We start from the raw sequence: 24,000 nt of genomic DNA, 5'->3' as shown, positions 1-24,000 counted from the left end.
ACAGAACAACCAATTCTGCGTTATGCCACTAGATGCAAAGCAAACGTGGTTAGAATGTTTTTTTGTCAATCAAGCATTGTCACGGTGTCATGAAATAAGCAATTCTTTATTTATTAAATAAAGACTTAAGTCGTCACATACATTAATCATTAGGTATATTAACAATAATTAGGTGCATTAAAAAATGGAGCCTGGACAAATTAAATTGTAGTTAAAAGAGTACAATTAAATAATAAACCATACTCTGATGTAACCGTGAATTTTATTTGTTGTTAATGTGGACTTGAATCAAAAAAGTGGGCCTAAAAGTTCATAAAAAAAAAACTTTCTCAAAAACGAAACCGTGTATAAAGCCCTATATATTTTACTCAGTTCAGAAACCCTTTATGGTGCGTGGAGAGCGCAAAGATGGAGTCAAAATTAAAACAGTACAGTTTTGTTGTTTTCAAGAATTTTATTAAATAATACACAGTTTACACAAACAATATAATTGCGTAACAAGGTATATGTTTGTTTTCATATGGGTGTGATTCTCACTTTAAGACAAGTTTATATGCATACAACTACAAATATGATGAAATGTATTTTTTTATGTTCTCTCAACAGTTAATGTGCCAGTACAGCGGCATTTTGAACAACAGAACACTGACCGGGCAAAGGCAATTTTAAGAAAAGAAAAAAGAAAAAAAATGCATTAAGGATTTAGGTAGTATTGTTCAACCCGTCAGTGCTTGTTTCATTGTACAAATATGCATCCACAAAAAAAAAAAAAAACACTGAATGTGCATATAAGAAGATTCCTTCACTTCTGGAATGCTTATGGTACTGTTTAGAGGCTTAATAGTTGGGGAGACGTAGCCTACTTATTAAATTCGAATACATTTTCATCTAATGTAATTTCTACTAGCCTATAGCAACATGATAATACTAGAACCACACAAAAAGTTCATCCGTGGCATTGTTACCACGCAGCAAATGAGCTATTTTCAATACAAAGAGAAGTGAATTACATTATGGTGGATAACATGTGCGTCTTTCTCTCTCTTTATCTCTCCATTTGTTTCAACGTGTGTATATGTTAGTGGCGTGGTGGTTGTTGTAGAGCTCGTGTATGGTATTCAGGTCGGAGGAGGAGGGGGCAGTCAAAGGAATAGCAGAGTATACAGTCCATGCATTAATATTTGCAAATTCTCAGAGTTTAGGTAGTTACGTTGCAGTTAACAGGCGTTCAAGAACTAGAAATGGGTTTCCTAATCTTTTTTTTTAGCTTCCTCGGTTTCCTCCTCGGTCTCCTTCTCGGTCTCTTGAGGAGTACCCGTTGATTCGCTCCCCGGTACGGTAGAAGTTAGATTGGTCTCTTTCTTCCATTTCATGCGCCTATTCTGGAACCAGATTTTGATTTGACGCTCGGTTAGACACAGAGCGTTGGCGATCTCGATGCGTCTGCGTCTGGTTAGATACCGATTGAAGTGAAATTCTTTTTCCAGTTCCAAGGTTTGGTATCTGGAGTAAATCTGGCGACCTCTTCTTCTGTCTGACCCGTACCCAACTCCTGTTGTGGAGAAAAGTGAAAATAAATTAAATAGTTCACACATAGATAAATTCTAAACTATAAATGCTATTTAAAACACGTTTTTAATTTTTTTTTTTTTTTTTTTTTTTTTACAAATTTCATTTATAACGATACTAATATAACAATATGGCAAAATAATGCATTTACGCAGCACTTCAACCATATTAGAGTCACAAAGCAACGCGAAACATTAACATAATTATTCTAAAAATATTTCTTTCAACTAACTTTGCTGTCGTGTTTTTTTTTCAAACAGTACATTGGAAGAGCAAAGTTACATTTAAACATACAGTGCATGTTCTTGAAATGGTTGGTTCAAAATGTACTTTTTGTTGTATATTTTTCTAACGCACTCACACTTATTGCACAAGTTTTTGAAATAATTTTGGCACTCGAGTATTAAAGGAGGTAGCCAAATGGGATTCCCCTCTCTGGAAAATGGTTCTTTTATAGTCTGATGATTTAGTAGTGGTTTATGAGGCCATAAAATGTAGCTACTCTGTTGATAGGACGTATCGTAAAACAGACCAATTCCAGCAGGGTATGTCCCAAGTCGCAGTAAAAACTCACCGCTGTGCGAATTCATGCGCTGCATCCACGGGAAAATCTGAATGTTGTTCCCTTTCTGTTCCTGTGTTCCTGCACGAGCTTGTTCCAGGTTGTACTCCTGGGCAACGTGGCTCTGCGCATTGAGTCCCATACTAGTTTGCCTGCAACTGGGAAGAACATCCTTATCTTGAAGAAACACGTTAGATCCATACTCGTACGGTCCTCGACTTGATCCAAACACAACGTTATCTTGAGGTGAATAGAAAGGGGACGCATAAATCCGGTTTTGGGTCACTGAGGTGCCATAAGACGAAAAATGTCTGACTGAATCATATGTGGTCGTGTTCAGTGGCATGTTGGGCAAAACCTCTTGCCCACCAGATAAATGGCACGAGAGCGACGGGTTCGCGAAATACGAATTCATACCTTTCCTATCGCCCTCTCATCAACTCACCCTCCTATCTTATTTCCCCTCTCTTAATCTCACACTTTCTTTCTTTGTGCTTTGGGGTCTGCTTCCTTCTGTCACATACACACGTCTCCCGCCTCCCGCCTGCTTTCCTAACTCTCTTTCAAATGAACTTCAGAATGATTTCAATAATATTAATTTCCAGTCTCCGGTTAAGACGCGCAAAGCAAGTGTTATAGCCAAGGCTTGGCTCATGGAAGGACAATATGACAGCGTCACCTGACCACTTTCAGCCAATTGAATGCGCTGTGTGCGGAGGAATATCGAGCGTATAGCTTCTTATCCTTGTGGCTTCAGTTGATAATGTTTAAGTAAACACACACAAAAATACAGAATAGGCACTCACACAAACGATCAATTATGTCTTTTTGTGCATTAATCACCGAGTTAATCTGTTCTATGCGCCGGTACAAAGCTTCTCCACGTGCTATTGTGAAGATAAATCTACACATGCCTTTTACAACGAGCTAAATTTCTTCTTAATTAATTACATGTAAGATCACTTTGATTGTTGTCGCTGACTAACACCAAGCCTGTATATATTTATATTTTATAATATTACTATATGTAGCCTATTTCTTCTCGACTCAACAAACTTTATTAACTTCATTACTCCAACTACTCGGTGGATCATATAACTCAAATGTTAATCTCTAAATAGAACCCATTGTTTTAAAAAAAGCAAATAACCAAGGGCTAATTGCTACAAGGCTGTTTACGCCTTATCTACACAGATATAGTTAACCCTCCCTTTTTCAATACGAATTTCACAATTTAATTAAATAACTGTGAATAAATCTGCTGATGCACATATAATATTATATTATTAGAAATATTCGCGTCATTGTCGTCAGTCAACAAGTTAAAGGACTACACTATTCTTTGTGTTATTCAGTAGATATTTCCCTATAACGTTTGTTTCTCTCCCCGATTTCCTCGAGCTTTTATTGCACTGAAGGGGAAACGTCTGTTCTTTTCCTTTCCCCATTTGTAATGTATTGATAATTTCAATGGTAAAAAGAACCTGAGTAAGGAAGGGGGAAGGGGCATCTTACTAAAGAATGCGTCAAACGCGCCTTGGTGCCATAAAAGTCACAAAACCAACTGAGGACTTCCAGCTCTGAGGCAATTATCCCTTTGAATGTATGGGGGCTGTGCAGCGAGTCTCTTGTGTTGTGGACAGAAAGCTGCTCATTTTTTTTTTTTTAGCATGTAACTTTGTAGGGTATGCAAAATGATTATGAATAAAAATTATACTAGGAGACATCTTTACAAAATGTAAGTGCTTTTGACTATTAATTTAATAGATATGGTTTATTTATTTTTGTATTTTTCTTTACAGAATTTCTTACAGTGATCATTTAAGCAAACGATCTGTTGAACAATACAAATATAACTGTTCTGCTCTCTTAAATGCTTGCAACTACATTCATGTAAAGCACAATTTATGTTTATATCATGTTTAAAGAATCAGTGGTGGTAAAAGGACAAGTTTTAACCGAATGGTTACGGTATGCTCCATGACCTTAATTCAGGCCACATGACGGAACGTGTGAGGCCAAAAACAGTGGTTTAGAAAGAGGTGCGCAAAACACGAGATTGACAGAACAGTAAAATTTACTTCCAGCCCGACAGAGAGAAAAGGCATTTAGCAGCTATAAAACAGGCTAATCTGCTTAACTACTGATTAAATGCATACAATATTTCTTTATATGCTAACGTAGCCTACCTAATAGCGGGATCAGTCAATATATCGGATTAATGTTTTTGATGGGTTGTCATATTTTAGACAAAATTTAAGAGCGACAAAATGTTACTCTTCTAGGCAAATCTCTACTAGGAGAATATCAAACATCAATATGGTAAGTGCTATTTCATCAGTTTATGACAGCTGCATATTAATATGATTAAATATCTTCTGAAGTTAATTCATTGACGTTTATACTAATAGCTAGTAGTAGTAGTTGTAATAATAATAATAATAATAATAATAATATAATTTTAACCAGACTGCAATAAAAGTAATCAAAAATACAATTATAAATTACTGGCCGCAAAATGAATACACTAAATATAGGCTAGTAGTCATTATTGGCGATGTGGACCATAACGTAGTACTATGATTTAATTTATACAATATTACACCATGTATACTGTGAAAATAAACTAATTAAAGTAATATATAAGTGTAATAAAAAATATGTCTTGCGTGAAAGACGCGTGCTCACGTTTTACCATATTTCATTAGCCTGTTTAAGACGGTGGAAACTGAACAGATACCATTTCAAATATTTTAAAAGCAATAAACTCTTTTTACAGCAATAATTATATTTAATTTAATTAGGCCTGTATTTTCATCACGCTAGTACGATATACACATTGCATATAAGCATGCTGCTAAAAGCAAACTAAAGAAGCATGATCAATTCGGCAATCTTTTAATTGTTTAAGTAAATGACCAGGCTATATTCTCCGATGTGTAGTTTGGGGGAATTGAGATCAGATAAGTGTAGGTTGAATCTATATATGTGACTCTTTGATGTTGAATATTGGTTCAACGACTTTGAACTGAAAGCCTTTGATGGGGAGATTTTTTAAAAATGTGATCTATTTTATGGCATCGGTCTTGTGAATGAAGAAGCGGGTAAAACACACCACACTTAGTCTGCAGATGCTATGTTGATGTGACTGAGAGAAAGAGCTTTAAGTGTTTTATTGCAGCCCTTAAGACAAATCGCACGGTTGTGTTTTAGCGTTTGAAGAGGCAATAAATAGACATCCCGTTTGGCCTGTATTCTCTTTACACTCGACGAAACTACGCACTAATGTGCGCCAAAATCGTACTTACTTCTAATGCGTAATATACGTGATATGACGATCTGGGAAAAAGCAAGCAATGCACATCCTAACTGTGCTCTGTAATGGCCTAGTCTGCACATTCTCGAGAGTTAAATGAATGTTATCATTGGCCTATTTATTTGTAACGGATGTTCACAATTGCAAATTCCAACGATGAGTCTTATAGCTTTCTTATCCAAGCCCAACTTTCCTACCCTGTCATCTATGTCGATCTATCTATGCAAAAACAAAATCCATAATTGTAACGTGACAGCTGTAACAGAGCTTCATGTGCAGCTAAGCACTTATAACAACACACGATCCAAAGTTGCATTATGGTTTTTAACTAGCACAAGATAATTCTGTGAAATTATGTGGCCGCGTAATGACCTCCATGAATAAGATGTTTTGAAGTATAGAGCGAACTCACATTGCCCTGCGGTTCTTGTAAGGAAATGTTTGGAATTGAAAGTTCGCCTGGAATTTGTTTTAATTTTCTCTGAATTATGCACTTGTATGATTCGAATTCAATAGCGGTGGCAGACACGAGACTGGCTCGAAGTTTACACAAATGATAGTCAGATGCTAATAAATGTGTCAGTTTCATAAACCTGATTAGAACATTGCTATTAACCTTAAAAGTAACTGTAATACACAAATTAATAAATCTTATGCACCTTATATACGTACAAGCACAACGATTAGTTAAACAGATTCCATTTTTAATGGCAAACAAAAGACAGTGATTATTTCGAGGCAAAGGAAAACTCACAGCAGAACAACCCCGCCCTCCACTCGCTTTCTGTCCCACACTTACTCATAAATACACACTTGCACATCGACGAACCATATGCAAGCCCACACAGAAGCATTCTGCTTTAATAAATTACCGCTCATGCTTTTTTTTTTTAAAGAGAAAATGAATTCACACAAACTTAGTTTTAAATAAGTTGATATTTCTTTATAAAAAAAGAATCACGGTTCTCAACACTTCTAATGTCACAAATTAACAGAACACACACACACACACACTGACACACACACACACAAATATATATTTTTAACAATTCCATTACTAAAAAAATGCCTTTACCAGCAGCAGATGCATGTTCATAATAACTGGTTTTATTGCTGACATTTTTTGTTTTTGTTTCCTCCATTCCAGTCTCATATGTGGATTTCAAGAGGCCCATGAAGGATGATCGCAGCTCCAGTTTTTTGATTCAGCGGAGTAGCCTACCAACTGATTTTTATTAATTTTTGTTATTATTATTAATTATTCTATCCCATAAAAACAAAGCTCATTGGCTATTCAATATAAAGCTTTATGTTTGTCAGTATTTATTTTTATTTTCATGAAATAAGATGCCAATAAACGAATTAAAAAAATAAACGGACTGTGTTTCTGTAATTGTGTTTTGAAATTGTATTTTTTAATAATAATTATCACTAATATTAATTAGTAAACAGCCACCATACACACATAATAAATATTATGAATATTTTCTTTAAATGTTTTTTTTTAATATATATATGAAAATGAATCTTCATGATGAGAACGCTATTAAAGCAATGCTTCTAATACAAATGTATGATGCAATTTCTATTAAATATACCTTTTACATAGGCTACATAGCTACACCAGCAAATGCCAAACACATCACCACATGAAAATTAAGAGCTGAGTTTTATGTGGGCAATTGCTCTTCCTGACTTTAGGCTCTGTATAATGCCTTGCATATGGAGCAGGCACAAGGTGGCAGTGTTGTTTGATTTAGTCCTCAAGGAATGACAGTGTTAGATGATTGAACACGTGTGCGAGTGAGAGAGAGAGAGAGAGAGAGAGAGAGAGAGAGAGGGAGAAGAGAGAGAGGTTGTTGATCCTGATTCCGTAAAAATTAAGATACGTCTATATTGTTTAGTTAGTTGTTTGCTATGTACCACAATGCCTTTACAGGTATCAAGTGTAAATGATTGTGTGAACGTTTGACACTCTTTTGTCATTACAACTCGGAGACAACCAGGATACATCATTCTGAGTACAAGTTAACGAGACTAGTTACATTTTTGTCCCTGTCTTTCAAAATAGAACTCACTCATTTATATCTCACTCACAAATAATTAACATCTTCTAATTATTAATAGAATTAGGGCTGCACTAAAATGTAATATAGAAAGAATATTCTATAACATAATACCCATAGCCCGACGAGTACACGCTATAATCCCATAATATGGTCTGAATACAGTTTTTGGTAAGAGGCCCGACATTCATTTTTATAAAGCTATAGCCTGCTATTAAGTCATGGAGAGTCAACAAATGCAAGCTCAAGTATCCAGTAGCTTACACCCGTATAACCACAATGAAATACAAAACCTGACCAAGCGTATATTTGACTATTTGAAAACAAGCTCACAACCACACCCGTTTGAACAACTTAACTTAAAAATATTATACTCATTGTTGCCGATACAAATAAAAGTCAACAATAGGACCAGAAAGCAACAACACAAGTGGCTTGTTCAACGAGACGTGTGTTCACAATCAATAAAGTATTAAAGGAAACGCCACAGTTACATAGGCTACATTGCATGCCACTCGTGTACATCTCTTTTGACTCGAACACAGTGCTGTCAAATCTTCGTATTCTGTAGCTGCAGGTCTGTAAGAAGCCAATAAGGAGCGTAGAATCATTTACTTACCAGCGTTCGCTGTTGTCTGTGTGACGCACGTTCGGTGGTGTATAGAAACAGACCACACTAGGCATCGGCACTAGGATCCCATTCTCATGTGCTCAGGAAAAATGTAATCTTTCGAGGATAAATGGTCATATTTACGCACTATAACCCCCTCACGCTCCAGCTATCAGGGCTGTTTTCCCCTCTAGGGAAAGAGATAGGTAGAAAGCAGACTGACGAGGAGGCGACGTCTGAGGACCGTCAGTCATTGCTAGCGATGAAACAAACAGACGAGACAAGATGGTGCTATAGAGCGTTCTAAAAATCCGCCTGAACTAGAGAATAAACAGAAAAAATGAAAAAATTCTGGTGCTAAGATCATTTCAACACCACCGCGAGCTCGCAAGTCGATAGATGGGGAGATCCAGGGGAAGACAACAGCACAAAGTTCATGTTCATAGAGTGAGTACCACGTGGTCTGACGCAACCAATGACCGCGTGTATTCAGTCGTAAACTTTTATTACTTAGCTGTAAATTCCCCCTCTAAACAACTAGGAATGTGTTACGTTTCACCCTCTCTCAAAGATCGCACTTCCCATTTTCTTCTTCCCTTTTCCTTTTATTGTCTGCTAAGTTGATGGCACTGATATTATAGGTCATATATTGTGAAAAATATTTCTGATTCTATTGCTATTAAAGCTCAATGATAAAAATTAACATTTTGTGACTGGATATTCTGAAAATTGTGGAACAGTAGGCCTACTATAATGGAAAAAGTATAATATAAAAAAGCTTAGGCCAATTAGTTGTGTTAATAACTTGTTCAAGCCCTTTTTTGCTAATGAGAATGTGTTAATAGCCCATAAAATGGAAATGCCCACTGCCTTATATAGCCTACTCATAACTCCATTTTGCTAAAAAATAAAAATGATTACTATTCAAAATTAAATGTCTAAAAATCAAATACAGCAAATATTTGTAAATGCTTTTTAACCATGGGGATGTTGCCTTATTTACCCCATTTGACCCTTTGCAGATTTTGTTTTAAGCTCATCGTTCACAGAAGCTGGCTGAGTTTATGTCTGTAGCAGTTCGGAGCAAATTAAAGCATGACTCATAATCACTTGGATACAGATAATTCTCATAACAGGCACTTCTTTAAATGCACTTGTTTAAAATAAAGATAAAATAATCACACAATATCAAAAAGCATGTATAAGAACAGAATAATTATAAAGAACACAACGAAGCGTTTATTACGTCAAAAGAGTTTCTCAAAATTATAATTTAGCCTGGATGTATGCATTGTGTATAGAAGCACTTGTAAAAGAGAACAAAATAAAGTTAAAATAGTTGCTCAGTATTGCAGTTCTTTGAATTTTATGTATTTACAAAAATACTTTTGGCATGTTTAAAGGAACCACAAAAGTTTGACTGCTCTTGTGCTTCTCTTAAAAATAATGGTGCTTTAAAAGGTTCTTCACAGCGATGCCATAGAAGAACCATTTTTGGTTCCACAAAATAATCATTCTGTCAAATGTTCTTTAAAGAACCATCTCTTTCTTTACTTTTTACAATCTAAATAACCTTCTTTCGTCACAAAGAACATTCTGTGAAACAGAAAGGTTCTTCAGATGGTAAAGGTTCTTTATCGAACCATTTAGACAAAAAGCTTCTTATATGGCAAATGAAGCACCTTTATTTTTAAGAGTGTATGCACTGAACAAATAATGCTATTAATAAAAAAAGACGCATCTACGTCAGACAGGAGTGCTTATCATTGTTTTCAAATCATATAATCATATCATATAATCATATATATATATATATATATATATATATAGGTTCAGTTATGTTACATTAATTATATGAATTAACAAATTATAATTAAAAAGAATATTAACATGTTCAAAACTGTAATAGTTCTGAAACTGACATGTCTGGCTTTTTAAAGTTCAGAAATGTACACTTCATTGTTGAATTATGGTACAGGCAACACATTACAGGCTTTACCTTATTTTTCAGAGGCTAACGCTATTTATCAACGTAGTTGCTGGTCATTTGCTTTTCATAAACGAAATTCGTTATATGATCTTGAGTGATTAATTGAATGGTATTAGAATCATTAATTGCAATTTGATAGCATTTAAAAAAAATACCTTCGCCTTAAACATCATTTAAGTAGGTAATTGTAACATGTAATGTATTTAAACTTCAAAAACAAAAGCAAAACAAAACTCCAAGTCTATTTTATGTCATTAATAGCTTTAACTTAAATATTTCCTAGCTAAACCAGTCAACAAAAATTAACTAAGTCCATGTAATCCATATAAGTTTCTCCTCAAATTAATTTATTTTCACTGCTTCATTTCACCCTTTGTCTTTTTAGTTTCTTACCACAAAGATAAACACTATGCAAATGGATATACTTATATCGAATTCTGCATTTAGGAAAAACTAATAATAAAAAATAAATAAAATGCACAATTATTTAATTGAAGAGCATGGCCAAGAGCCGGGTAAGTTTTTTTTCTTTAATTAAACCATTTACACAACTATTTCCTCTATAACACAGCAACTAGAATAAATATGCGCGTACATATGGCAACATTCACTATTAGAAAGGTTAAATAAATAAAATACATCACAAACATATACATGCACCCATGCATACATACACTTAAAGCAGTCCCACGTCCACGTTGCTTTCCTTGTGTCTTGTTCTAGCCTGTCTGCACTGCACAGAAATCAAAAGGCAAAAACGTCTGCCCGGATGCGACACTGTCGGGTTTACACCACCAATAAAGTTTACTGCAGGTATAGTAAAGCCCTCATATGGAATGTAACAGCAGTGCAATACAAAGGCAAAGCGGATGGACAATGACCACTACAATTGTCACTACCACAGGAACTTCCTGAAAAGGTCTGCGCCTTAACTAAAAAATCTTTTTCTTTCTTTTTTTTTTTTTTTTACAACAGGGTATCACCAACACCATAACAACAAAAGGAGAGTAAAATGAACACTTATACTCAAAATGGTACCTTACAATTGTTAATATTCCTATTAACTGGTTTTATTCAAGTTAAAAAATATTATTTAACATAAGTGAATCAACCTACATACGTGATTTCTTTTACCAGCAAAACTCATTTTATGGATTAAATGAGGTAGAAATAGTTATTTAATGTAACAATGGAAGGTTACGTTATTTATTATTATCAGTATTGGATTATAGCATACATGCAAATCCAATAAAACTTGCGAAAATCTTAGCTTTGCACAATTTTTTTTAGTATCATTGTATCGGTATATGCAGATGTCGCTTATATAGTAATTTTAAGCGCCTCTCTGTATCTACACTTTTATCATTCGTATCGAGTTATGTTTTGAGATGCAGAATTTTAATATTCGTTTGTAAATAGCTCACATTTGAGTACCTAACTTGATACGTTGCAAGCTATTTGCTTATAATGCCTAGTCAATCTCACTGGTATTAAAATACATTCTGATATTCTATTATTATATCCATATTATGTTTATATTAGCCTAGTCTGTGTGATGTCATCGACTCGCCTATTGTGGCTGCTTTATTGGGCACTAGACAACTGTTATGACCTGCCATTAAAAGTTGTAAAAGAGACAACACGTTTCAACACTCATGCTTAAGGTAGGCCACAACAGGATTTTCTAATATTTTAATATATTTATATGTCAACAGATTACCATGAACATGGATTTAATACATGTTTGTAGCTATCGGAAATCTCCTGTTCCCACGGACCTTCTGTCATATTTTTGTTGTATTATAAATATTGCAGTGTTAGGCAAATGTAAATATTGCGTATGGGTGCTCTCTTCTTTGAATATGACAGGCATTGACATTGACAATATTCTAGCTCATCTGTCCTCTAGAAGACGCCTTCAGTAAACATCCAAACTTGCACTTAATAAGTATTTCAGTTCTGCGTTGTTTGTATATAAATAGTGTGTAAAGTGTTCCACGGCCATGGAACGTAAAGTTTATGTTTTGTTAGGCAACAGTTTGGTCTGCTGGACAAGAGAAGACTAAAAATCGTCAATATGTAAAGAGTAGCCTGTATTTGTGAGAATATTTACAGGATTTTAGTAACATTCATCAGTTAAGTATTATAGAAGACCAGTACAGGTGAGAGGAACAGCGAGACCTGCGACCTGTCCAGGACTGATTTTGCTTCGAGTTAAAGCCTCTTCCAACAGAAGCCAAAGTGTACTTACAAAAAAATATTATTCACATTTGACACATTTTTATATTACTTTTTTAGATTTAAATATTATTATTTTGTGCCATTATTTGGAACTGTACTATCACTGAGGTAAAGGTGTTAATTAAATATATACATTGTCGAGTGATTATGATTGTAACGATAGGTGGAATTGTATAAAATAACTATAATAAAAATAACTGAGAGAAAATCTATTTTATGTGCCCATGATTATGTCCAAATTTTGTATACTAAGTACTTGAAACCAAAACTGAATCACAAAACTGATATTTTGCACAATTTGATCTGATTTAAATGATGTGTTTATAATGGAGTTGATCACTTTGACTGAACTAATAATATTTCTCATTGAACGGGGAAATCAAATGTCAATCCTTGAAACCCCTAATAATAGCAATTGACTAGGCTATTTTGTAGTTGCATTGTGTTTTTTTTTTTTTTTTGTAATGTGGAGACAAACGTTCATAGCTTGAAGTGTTTGTATGAACATACATTCGAACAAATAATACTCCCAGCGTAGTTTTTAGTTAGAAAAACATGATAATTTTTAATTATTGGCTGCATTTGCCATTTCAGACACTACACAGACATGGAATATAGAGCTACTACAACAAGATTTTGAGTCCTGCATTTGTAGTAGGCTATTTAACATTAATTTAAACGAGAAGAAAAAATCAGTTTTGGGGTATTTTGTAACTTCAGTGTCTCGTCAACAAGTGGATTAGAGCAACAACATAAAAAAAGAGAGAGAGAGAGAGACCTTAGAGAATGAGCCATCTTGTTTATTCTTCTGTTGATTTCAACAACAATGGCGTGGACACACACGAATTTGTCTATATTCACACGAGGAACACAAGTAAAACGAGCATATTGATAACAGCAAGATATTACAAGACGTACATGAAGGTTATACTCAGTGCAATTCAAAATCTACGCTATAACACCAGCACGATAAATGACTCTCTTTCCTTAGATAAGGTAGGGTAGTAATTAGCGTGTTTATTCATCTACACATAAATGTGCATTTCCTATAGGCAGTTTAAGTTGTTGGGGGAAATGTCTAAATATTTTCAACAAAGCAGCACGTAGAATAAATTAATAATTCATTCTTTTAGCAAAACTTTGTTTTTAGGTAGTGCCGTACAATCTTTTAAAATAGTTAAGATTGGCTTCGAGCTATTCATGTCTTCCGCAGACTTCGAAGAGCTTTATAATCATAGTAAGTGTTTAAAGGGTAAACTACATAACTTATGTTTAATATACTACAAAACAAGAGTCTATGAAATCTCTAGGTAGAAATGTATATTGCAAATTTCCCATGATTAGGTAGCTTCTTTCGAGATTTTCAAACGATTGCAATCTCTAGTGAGTCCGATAAAATAATCGAAAAAATACCAACTGTAACCTCGCCCACTCACATAGAATAACAATAAAGAACAGTTAAGTAATCGATAAAGTATGTAATACAGAATGCATTTTCTACACTTGCCATCCCCTTTCTCCATACCCATGGCACTAGGCTAATTCAATATTGCCATATTCGGATTGCAGAAAGTATTTAACGTGTTAAACTGAACACATAATATATTCTTCTGTCAATTTGATTCGTAATTTCAGCATGTTGTGGTCTGATTTTATATACAAGACCAATCGTGACAAGCGGATGCAATTATTTCAGTATTTCAATTGGTTGCATCTGAGTCAATTTTACCCCGAAACATCCTCATCAAGTATCAAATAAATGTTTAATTCAGTTAAATGCTTCTCATGCTGCTTACATTTCGCTAAGTAAAACGATGGGTTATTGTTTTGCGGTTAGTCTGTCTCTTTGAGTAATTTGTCAAATACACAGATCCACTTTTCGCTAATGATAAAAGTCCTCGTGTGTTGGTAAAAAAACGTTTTTCCCCTTTGGGCAGGTTTTAGGGTACTTTTGTATAGAGGGGGATTTTCTCACTTTTTGACCCAACTGTTTGTAATAAAATTGGCGCGTCTTCTCTTTCATTGCCCATTCGCGAGACCTCTTCAATATCTGCCATATAACCATAAAAAAGACCATAAAATCACTCCTTGCTTTCCTCTTTCTCTTCCGTTTCCTTGTCTTCTCCTTCCTCCACCTCGCCGTCCTCGTTGCCCTCTTCTTCGGCCTCTGCCTCTGCCTCAGCCTCAGCCTCTCCTCTCTGGCCCGGAAATTTGTCTTTGTTATTTTCCTTTTTCCACTTCATTCGGCGATTCTGAAACCAGATCTTCACCTGCCGCTCAGTTAAGCTCAGCGCGTGGGACACTTCAATACGGCGCTTGCGTGTGAGGTATGGGTTGAAGAGGAACTCTTTCTCCAGCTCAAGAGTCTGGTAACGGCTGTATGTCTGCCTTCCATTGCGTCTCCCAGGAGCTTTGGAGTGAAACAAAAATATCTGTCAATTACATGTCTTCATTGCCTCCTTCTCTTCCCATTTACATAAGCTATTCTGGGATGCTGTTACAAAACATTAAGGAAACATCAGCAGAAACCTGCTAGGTACGTCTGTTTACATGTGCAAACAAAAATTAATAAACGGTTAGAATTGTTTAAAATTCGAACTTTGTTTCCCCCACAAAATACACACACCTTCACACACACGTCAACCCACAGTGCGCCTTATAGACTTGCACCGGAACATATTCAAATATATCAGTTGTTGGCAGACACTGCAGTTATTTAGGGGCCATATCAAATATGCTTCTATACAGTGGCTTACCTATTAGTAGATCTATGTCACATAATTTGATATTTTCAATAAATGCGCCGCTTCTGTAACTGACTTAGATCTCAGCTTTATTTAAGATCAGCAACGCGCAGAATTTCACTTAACCTGGCGCGCGCGCGACACACACACACACACACACACACACACATTCACACACACAAACACAGACAGACAGACAGACAGACAGACAAACAGACACACAGGTTTTCGTAGTATCCGTCAATCAAACAAAATAAATAGATGGAGCACATTTATGTAGGCTACTCATTCAGGTTCATTACGAGTTGGTTTGAAATAAAAGACTGGAATACACTTGACATTAGTAGGTGTAAAAAGTTTTCTTTTAGAAAATAATTTGATTGGCATACTGTTTTTTTTTTCCTTCAACAAGAAGGAAACGCAGACCAAAGGACCAAAGTCGAACAATGTCAATTTGAATCAAACAAACTGACAGAAACTTTTTTCCATTAGGCTACTGTTTAACACTACACATTACAATCACAAATATTTATACTTTCCTTTTAGTCGTTACAAATTTGATAAAACAAGAAAAAATAAGTGGTCATTTCAAACTATGGCGAGAATAATCTGAGTTCGGATAACCATCCAGCGCTGTGTCAACACAGTCATAGCCAATATCAAAACCAATACCTTCGTTCTTACCAATTTTAAATGAGGGTACAGTGAGGTGAACAAACACAAAACGCTGGAATATCTATTACTAAGTACAGTTTCGCAACCTGAAAAGCACAACCCACTTATGTTTTGATATCTGTTTATGAACACTGAACACTACACAATAATAAGACTCTTGACACACTGACGCAGTCACACAGACACAGTAAATGAACAGAATGTGAAATAGTAAGAGCTCTAACCGTGAGGCCGCATCCATGGGAACATGAGGCTCGGAGAGGAGTTCTGACTTAAGTGGCCTTGTCCTTCTCCAGGGTTAGTACTACTGGACGATTTACAGTCTGGGTATTGCGCTAAGCTGGCCTCTTGCTGGGTACCATAAAGCGATTGCCTCGGTAGAGCTTCATATCCATAAAATTTCGTTGCGTCTCCGTGACATGCCAATGCACAAGGGTTCTGTTGATAGCCGGGGTTGGAGATACCTGTGGTTCCGTGATGGAAAAAGTCCTGTACGTGATGCGACGGGTGCTGAAAACCCGGCGCAGCTGCTCCATGTCCGTATACAAGCGTGTGGCTTCGGGCAACGCTCTGTGGAAACCTGCAGTCGTAGTAAGTTGGCTCTAATGTTTCACCGCCTTTGTACTTGGAAAAAAGAGGGTTAACAAAATAAGAGCTCATGTTTATCTAGCATTAAAAAGAGTCAACCTGTTTGAAAAACAAAAATAATTTCCCCTCCCTAGATGGTGGCAACCTATTGTTGCAGTTCCAAATGGCATGCAACGCAGACAGAGCAACCGGAACTAGATGGAGAAATGCTGCCCCTTCGGACAATCTGAGGCAGCTCCCACTTCAGCTCCACTCGCTTAGTCTCTCTCTCTCTTCCTATCAGCCAGCCTTTTCCTTGTGCAGCCTCAAATCATGGCGTGCACGGTGGATGTGTGTTAAGGTTAAAGCTGGCTAGCTCCGACGGCTCAGTCACAAGCTCGTACTTTTTTGCCTCCCACCAGCCACCCCCACTACAATGAGAAGTCCCCCCCCCCCACCACCCCTTGTCCCCTACACCCCACCCTTTGGCTCCTCATCTTTCCAGGCGTCCACAGGCGTATACCTTGCAGGGGGAAACACAGTTGTCTGTGTGTTTTATTATTATTATTATTATAATTTTTATTATCATTGAATAACATTGGCTACACGTATTAAATGAAGCAATAATTGAAGTTTTTAATGTCTGCTTTAGAACATAAGCGCAGGTTCCGGCGGCTTCATACTGGTCGTACTGGTCATATTCGACCTGCGGTCACGTTGAAACAAATTGTCTGGCAATTTCATTTATGACATACCTAGGTTTAATTTTCTTTTAAAAGACCATATACGCTCCGACCATTACACATCCATTCTGAAGGTATTTTAAGGTTGTGTATCGAGTCATAACCCAAAGGGTCAACATTTGGCTATTCAAGTTTACGAAGAAATGGCTACAGCGAATTACACAGCATACAAGCTAACTAAACACAAATTACAATATTAATGCCAATGGTAAATATGTAACATTTTAAGCCTTTTATTAATTAATATTACTATTTATTATTGCTGCCGCTGCTGCTGCTGCTATTATTAAAGTTGTGACAATTAACTGTGACGACTACTCTGATTATTTGTGTTAGACTGCTAACACACACACACACACACAGAGAGAGAGAGAAAAGCTGAACACGCAAGGCTCTGTTGGCCCTCCTTAGCCATACTAAAAAGTTGTAAATCTGCCGCACTGACACAATAAAATTGCGCAATAGATGCCTCGTTATTTTACTAGACACATTAATGGCGTGCTGTTTATTTCAGCTTTGCTCATTTAAAGTCCTTCCCAAAATATGAGCATGTGGTTTTGTGTCGTTACTTGACCATTTTTACACTTCGTTGTTAAACGGGAAAGACACACACGGGAAATTTATAGACATCTCACAGTCTATAAAGATGCAGATTCTGGGTCATTGTCTCAGTTATAGGAACATAGCTAGCCTACCATGGCGTATTTTAATTTTTTTGCAACGAAAAAAAAAAACAAAAAAAAAAACAATAAAACAGTAATTCTGGACATAATTTTATTCAATAAAAAAAACGAATGCGTTTTAGTTAGCTATTGATACAATTATTTTAATCGATTTATTATTGTTGTTATTACATTTAGATTTTATAACAATCATTTATTTACGAATTTAAGTATGTATCACCGTTAGTTTAAATGAACAATTAAACTAAAATGTAAAGGCCCTGATTAAAAATCAATGTCACCTTTAAAATATCAAATATGGGAGTGTTTGTACGCTAGTCAAATAAGTGGCACAGACCAACTTGTCTTCAAAAATAAAAAATAATATCCAAAATAAGTAAATAGCTAAATAAAAAGCATTCCCTGTCACATTGGTAAACAAGATCTCGTATGAAACAAAATTGACGATTTTCCAGCGCCTTCAATAAATTATTTCAGCTATATAATGAAGCATTAAAACAGACACGGTGCTTTCTAAAAGCACCTTCGGACAAAACAAAAGAAAGACGGAGTATGATATGCATCACTGCAACATTCAAACATAAAAACTACTTGTAAAAAATAATAAAGCAAACAATTGTTTCAGGAATATGACAAAGATGGTGTGAGTGTAAAGTTTATCACTTACATTTGTTTTTTAAAGCCAAAATTTTGATTAATAACAGAAAAGGCCATTCTTTCAGCACTCTTCTTGTAGCACACTCCTAGGCTTTAGCGGCCCAGAATGCGCTAACTGTGAGTCAATAGCGCCATCTAGTGTGCTTTGGTGTAACTTTCACAAATGATCATTGACTGGAGGCCAAGGCCACACCATTCGTAAGGCAAAACAGTTATCCCAATAAATTAAGACAATGACAGAAAGCCTTTTTGAATGCACCTTTATAGGAAACTTTGAATGTGAAAACACATAACACTTTTAGCAGTGCCGAATACACGATTTAAAGGTTTCAGCACCAGTATGGACACTGTAAATTAGCTTTACAAACGTGTTAAGTGAAAACTAAGCTTTTTCGGTTTAGCTTCGTTTAAAGTCTTGGAGTGACTTCTTGTGGTGTTGGTGGATTGCTTTTGCTTCTAGTTAGCCCTAAGGACTAAACGGCTTTGCAGAGCTCTTTGAGAGGGTCCACCACCAACGTCCATTAAACCATAAAGTAATTTAGCCCAGACGTCTAGCCAGTTAGCCAGGTTGGCTTTGTTCGTCTGCATCTGAGACAAACACCATCAAGCTCCAAAGGGGTTGTAAAACTAGCATTTTTGTTCTGGGGCGGAAACGTGGTCGATCGGTCTTTTTGAAAAAGCCGCATCCTGTTCGTATTGTTTAGGCCCACAAAAAGGCAATTTCAACCCAGTGTAAGGCTGGTGCTTAATATATGAACTTTAATTATCTATAGCAAAGATGCTACTCGTATAAATAAGTGCAAAAATATCAACATCAGGCGATTTTAAGATTACGCATGATGAAGTTGCCGTGGTGACTTGAAGAGTTTAGTCATAAATAAAAACACAAATTTCCCCACAGGCCTCTTTAAAATAATTTAGGTTCAAACAGGCCAACCAACTGGCGGATGCATGGCCTTCAAACCTCTTTCATTTCACGAAGCCCCTCGGTCTAATTAAAGCAAGCCATTATTGTTGTAGTTAATGTTTTTGATTTATTTTGAATTTATTTATTTGCTCAAGGTTGTTGACATTTTTTTAAATAATTTATGCATTTTGTGGCTCTGACATATCGGTATACCACAGATTTAAACAGCGGTTTACTTGCTACTTTTTTCCCCTTTGAAAAGTGTCATATTAATCCACATAAACCTCTAGTTACAAACAACAATAATAATGATCTATTTATGCGTTGCATTTAAATGTCAACATAAAATAAAATCCAATTTAAAATGAGGAAAAAGGGTTTCAGTGCTTGGAAACTGGCTTGTAATTAAATACCAAAATATATAAATAAATAAGGCGTGGGAATGAGTGAGGCCTACCACATGTGTTTCGGTATTTGACCTTTGTGAGATGTGCATATTTGATATTTCGACGGTCACACCAACAACCTCTTTACAATGGCCTTGCCATCGTGCACTTTACTCCAGCCTCGATATTTTCCACATGAGAACATTGTATGTGTAGGCCAGATGCTATATGCTATAACTGGATAGCACACATTTAACTCTTACTTGAAAATGCCTTCCTTGTGCGTCCAAATAAATGGAATGAGACACAAAAGTCATATTAACATGGTTGTATATATTTGGATATATCTACAATCTATGATGAAACTCATTTACATTTTAAAGAATGTAAAATACACAAACAGGTACATCAGAAACAAACTAAGCACATCGACGCAAACACGTATATTTTGTTTAACTACAGAATTGTTACCCTTTATAAAATATTCAGCTTTTTTAAAACCTCCTACAAATAATGGAAGCATAGAAAAGAAACAACAACGTAGATAGCATAAATTAGGAATTTGAAAATAAAGTAGTTCAAGTATTTTCTCTCTGAGACTTCGGGGCAGCCTCTCTGCAGAGTCCACTTTTATTTGTATTTGTGAGTAAATAAATGTTATGTAAATCCAAATTGCGTATGGTATTAATATGAATTACGTCAGGATGGTAAAATTACACTTACATCAAATCATACTTATATCATCACGTTTTGAAGGACTTCCATGTAGGATAGTCTTTTTATTTTCTCTGTTGTTGTTGTGGGCCGGAGGTGCAAATGTTAAGACTCATAACGATACTAAATGATGATTTTCCTTCAGTCTTTTTCTGATGAGTGACTTTTGATCTATTTTTCTTTACTGTCGTTTTTTTCTTTGTTCATTTTCTTCATCTTCATCCGTCGGTTCTGGAACCAGATTTTGACTTGTCTCTCCGTCAGGTTCAGCACCCTTGCTACCTCATATCGCCGGTCTCTTGTGAGGTACATATTGAATAAAAATTCCTTTTCGAGTTCGAGAGTTTGATACTTGGTGTATGGACAACGCTTCTTTCGAGTAGAGCGCGCATGGATCCAGTTTGCCACAGGATTATCTGAAAAACAATGTATAAAAAGTCTGATTAGGTGCTGCTGTGTAAACAAACACTCTATCCAAAATAGACGACTGTTGCATTTTACTGGATTATAGATCCAAGTTATTGCTTTCTTGCTCATGGCAGCCGTGTGTATAAAGCTCTATCTATCTATCTATCTATCTCTCTCTCTCTCTCTCTCTCTCTCTCTCTCTCTCTCTCTCTATATATATATATATATATATATATATATATATATATATATATATATATATATATATTAAACTCTATTTAAACTAACAACACTTCTCATTTTTGAAAAGTCTTCAATTAAATGTGCAGGTTTAATACGGTAAATATCATGAAATTTCATAGGTCACCCTATATCTGTCTATTTTAAATAGCTTTGCAAACTCTTAGAGAGAAATGGCGCTGTAAACTGGTGAATGTACCTATTTGCTTTATAGGCCCATAAAAAAAAAGCAAAGGCTTGAGACTCAAGCCTTCACAAGTCTACGCTCAAAGTTCTGCTATGCAGTGAATGCACTGTGAACATTCCACGTGCTGTTTTTTGATGTAAATGATACGTTTCATTTATATGTAAATTATATTTAATATAACCGTTCAAAACAACAGCTCTCGTTTTTACATTTTTAATTTGACATTTCAGTAGTTATGTTGTAATACAGTCCGCGACAAGTAGCCTATAATTCAAAAGCAATTGGGTATTTATAGGTTATAATAAACAGATCACACTTGATACCTAAAATTATCTATCTAAATACTTAATTTGAAATGTTAATAAGCATCCTCACTTTAAAACCGCATGTATTGCCACTGAGCCAAATGCAGGCAAAATGTAGTCTATTCATAAATTAAATAAAGCACAGTTATATACGTATATCGTGCAAAAAAAATGATAATGATAATGGAACGGCTATTTGTAAACATTACATGCAACCTTCTTTGCCAGACTTGGCTTTTTAGGCGACCATTTTTATAGCTCACAGCCCGTTTTTACAGCCCAATCGTATGGCGTTTGTCATCAATGGATAGCCCCAAAGCAGACTTGAGTCAGCCGAGAACAGCACAGAGGATGAAAGGGTATAGAACTTGGTTTTACGACGGGCAACAGCTAACCACCAAGCGAACGCAATAAACTAGGAACCATCCCATTCTCGGTTGTAAACAAGAATAGCTCTAACTTACTCGGGTCTAATTCAGCCTTGTCTTTGTGCTTCCCGGAAGACAGACTCTCCGTCTCAGGCGATGGTGTATTCTGCTGCTTTTCCCGAATGTCGACGGCAGAGCAGTAAATGTAATCCGTGTAAGTGCGTCCGTTCGAGCCCAAACAGTCTCCAGCACGGGGATCCTGGAAGGTGTCGGGCTTCAGCCCGTAGTGCCTGCTGTTCCCTGCATATCCTGGAAAAGACACGGTACCGGGGATAGGCTCCAGCCAAGAGCGAACGTACCTTGAGTCTGTGCCTAGGTGAGGTTGGTGAGTGTATGGATGGTAAACCACTGACGACTGGGAGTGAACAGGGGCCCATGAGGTAGTAAAGACTGGTGGTTTCGGGGCAAAGCTGCAAGACGGGTAATCCGCGCATTCCGGGACCAGGGGCGTCGGGCGTGAGCTGGAGGAAATCGGACCAGTGGCTGTGAAACGACTCGCTAGAACATCCTCGCTCTCATGGTTGATCAAGGAATCCACATAATAATTACTTATGGGACCCGTAGCCGACATGGCGATGTTTCCCTTCTCTTTTACATGCATCCGATTATTATATGGAGTGTATGTGTACTTTTTTATCTGACCGTAGAACAATCAAGACAGGTAATTATTTCAGAAAGCTTCTCCAGCTGGGATTGGACGCCTATAGAACACGTGATTGCATTTACCCCCTGAAAAACTGCACAGCAGATCAATGCGCGCGTTCTCCTGGAACAGCAATGCACTTCGAGCTTGCAGTAGGTTGCTTAATACTAATGTTGTCTCTTTTTTTTGGGTGGGGTGGGGGGTGTTCGAGCCTTAATATATGAAGATGGTGTGTTTCTAGTATATTGTGATGCAACTAATTAAGGTAAATAGTTACTTGTAGCCTTACGAAGCAGCAGAGAGTGTGTGTTAACGATCTTAAAAAGGGCACTATTTGTTGGTGTAATCAATCTCTGTCGAGAGAATGCTACTGTGCTGTGGCTAGCCTTGTGCACATCCCTCACTGCACAATGTTATTTATTAAAACAGTTAGAAAAAAGAAACTGTTATAATATTTCTTTATCAGTTTCACTATTAATTTATATGTAATTGGAGAGGACCCAATGGAATGATTTTGACAAATATACGGCTCTTGTGTTGTCTAGTGGGTTGCTTTTACGCACTGAAGTCCTATTTTCCACGAGTTTCAAATAAATACAATTGGGATATCCCTCATAAAATGGAGTTTTAAAAAAATCGGGGAGGTGGGAATAGTAAGACGCCTGAAAACGCACCACAACCGCGGCTAGATTCGTCAAGTGCTCGTGCTTTTATGTCCTTCAATAAATTTTACGAGGACCATTTGATTGTTCATAAACGTGTCGTTAATAAAACTGCAGTTGATCCTGATATAACATAAAACCAACACTACGCTTGTGAAAGAATTCTCATCAAACCTTTGTCCCATGCTAGAAAACAGACGATTGACTGTTCGCATAGCTCTTAAAATTGTATGAGATAAAGCTAGGAAAAGGCGTTGTTAACTTTTTAGCAATTTTACTTTAGATATTTTTGAAAATGCATCTGCATGACACAGTCTACACAAGTTTTGTAAATTATTTGTACTTCCTGTTCCTTTGCATTTATGCAATTTGTCATTTTTGCGATTCTATCGAACTTAATTCCAATTGTTGTAATACGAGACACAGAGCCTAATCTTGTTAACTGAAAATAAAATTATATTAAACTACTAATTTCATATTTAAATTATTAATAGTGGCTCGCACATTAAAAAAAATATCCTACAAAATCTATTAAAATAGGCTAATTTAATGTCATGCCGTCGTTTAAAAAATGACATCGCTTGAACATTTTTCAGTAGCCTATATGTGACAATACGTAACATTTTTCTTCCAAGCGTATTGCGACATTTGAAAATCAGTTTTTTGGTCTGCAGTCATTGTCAGTGTTAGGCCCAGT

At 36.2% G+C, this 24,000-nt stretch overlaps 3 protein-coding genes across 4 annotated transcripts in view; all 3 read right to left on the bottom strand.

Moving 5' to 3' along the window:
* Positions 1 to 439: 439 nt before the first annotated feature.
* LOC113041577 (homeobox protein Hox-C6a) lies at positions 440 to 10,778 on the bottom strand. Of its 2 annotated transcripts, XM_026200186.1 has the most exons (3): positions 8,133 to 10,778; positions 2,144 to 2,289; positions 440 to 1,552 (listed from the first exon to the last, which is right to left on the bottom strand). In XM_026200186.1, exons 1-3 carry the CDS (start codon positions 8,195 to 8,197, stop codon positions 1,251 to 1,253), a joined length of 513 nt encoding a protein of 170 aa, XP_026055971.1. In that variant the 5' UTR covers positions 8,198 to 10,778; the 3' UTR covers positions 440 to 1,250. The 2 variants fall into 2 exon arrangements, with proteins under 2 accessions (XP_026055971.1, XP_026055970.1); XM_026200185.1 differs by lacking the exon at positions 8,133 to 10,778 and having other exon boundaries at positions 2,144 to 6,602.
* A 2,114-nt stretch (positions 10,779 to 12,892) lies between these two features.
* On the bottom strand, positions 12,893 to 16,762 carry LOC113041576 (homeobox protein Hox-C8a-like). Its single transcript, XM_026200183.1, has 2 exons — positions 15,998 to 16,762; positions 12,893 to 14,764 (listed from the first exon to the last, which is right to left on the bottom strand). Exons 1-2 carry the CDS (start codon positions 16,431 to 16,433, stop codon positions 14,436 to 14,438), a joined length of 765 nt encoding a protein of 254 aa, XP_026055968.1. The 5' UTR covers positions 16,434 to 16,762; the 3' UTR covers positions 12,893 to 14,435.
* Positions 16,763 to 20,034: 3,272 nt separating this feature from the next.
* The window catches only part of LOC113041575 (homeobox protein Hox-C9a), a 5,313-nt gene continuing 1,347 nt past the window's right edge, over positions 20,035 to 24,000 (bottom strand). Inside the window, exons 1-2 of the mRNA XM_026200182.1 lie at positions 22,035 to 24,000; positions 20,035 to 20,846 (exon numbers count right to left, since the gene is read on the bottom strand). The exon at positions 22,035 to 24,000 is cut by the window's right edge and continues 1,347 nt beyond it. Coding sequence (XP_026055967.1) covers positions 20,602 to 20,846; positions 22,035 to 22,599 — 810 coding nt within the window. The 5' untranslated portion in view covers positions 22,600 to 24,000 and the 3' untranslated portion in view covers positions 20,035 to 20,601. The remainder of the gene's footprint in view (positions 20,847 to 22,034) is intronic.

This window comes from Carassius auratus, chromosome 23 (genome assembly GCF_003368295.1).
Source record: "Carassius auratus strain Wakin chromosome 23, ASM336829v1, whole genome shotgun sequence".
Classification (NCBI taxonomy): Eukaryota; Metazoa; Chordata; class Actinopteri; order Cypriniformes; family Cyprinidae; genus Carassius; species Carassius auratus.
This window is presented reverse-complemented; position numbering and strand designations above follow the sequence as displayed.